A 332-nucleotide genomic window follows, 5' to 3' on the forward strand; every position below is an offset into this window, starting at 1 on the left:
AAGATGGTTATCGGCACCATGCTGGTGAAGGACATCATCCAGGCCCTGACACAGTGACAGCCAGGCCCTGCCGCACCCACAGCCCTGCCCTCCCACCCCTCTGCCCCACGCTGCTCCCCAAAACGCTCCCTGCCCTGATTTCTGCCGGGTTATTCCTTGCCCTGATCCCAGGCAGCGACCTCCAGGGCAGCTTCACTGCTGGGAGGAAGGAGCGGGATGGGGTAGATGGGATGCAGGGAGATGTCCTGCTCAGAAGGGTGGCAGCAGTTCTAGCCTCCATGGAGCACAGAGTGCCCCCAGCCCCTCGCCACCATGTCCTAGTGTAACCCTTA

The 332-nt window shown here is 62.0% G+C and overlaps 1 protein-coding gene across 1 annotated transcript in view; it reads left to right on the top strand.

The window, feature by feature from the left end:
- The window catches only part of AP3B2 (adaptor-related protein complex 3, beta 2 subunit), an 8,352-nt gene extending 8,295 nt beyond the window's left edge, over positions 1 to 57 (top strand). The window contains 1 exon segment of the mRNA XM_009081776.1: positions 4 to 57. Coding sequence (XP_009080024.1) covers positions 4 to 57 — 54 coding nt within the window.
- The last annotated feature ends 275 nt before the right edge of the window (positions 58 to 332 follow it).

This window comes from Acanthisitta chloris, unplaced genomic scaffold (assembly GCF_000695815.1).
Source record: "Acanthisitta chloris isolate BGI_N310 unplaced genomic scaffold, ASM69581v1 scaffold13310, whole genome shotgun sequence".
Taxonomy (NCBI): Eukaryota; Metazoa; Chordata; class Aves; order Passeriformes; family Acanthisittidae; genus Acanthisitta; species Acanthisitta chloris.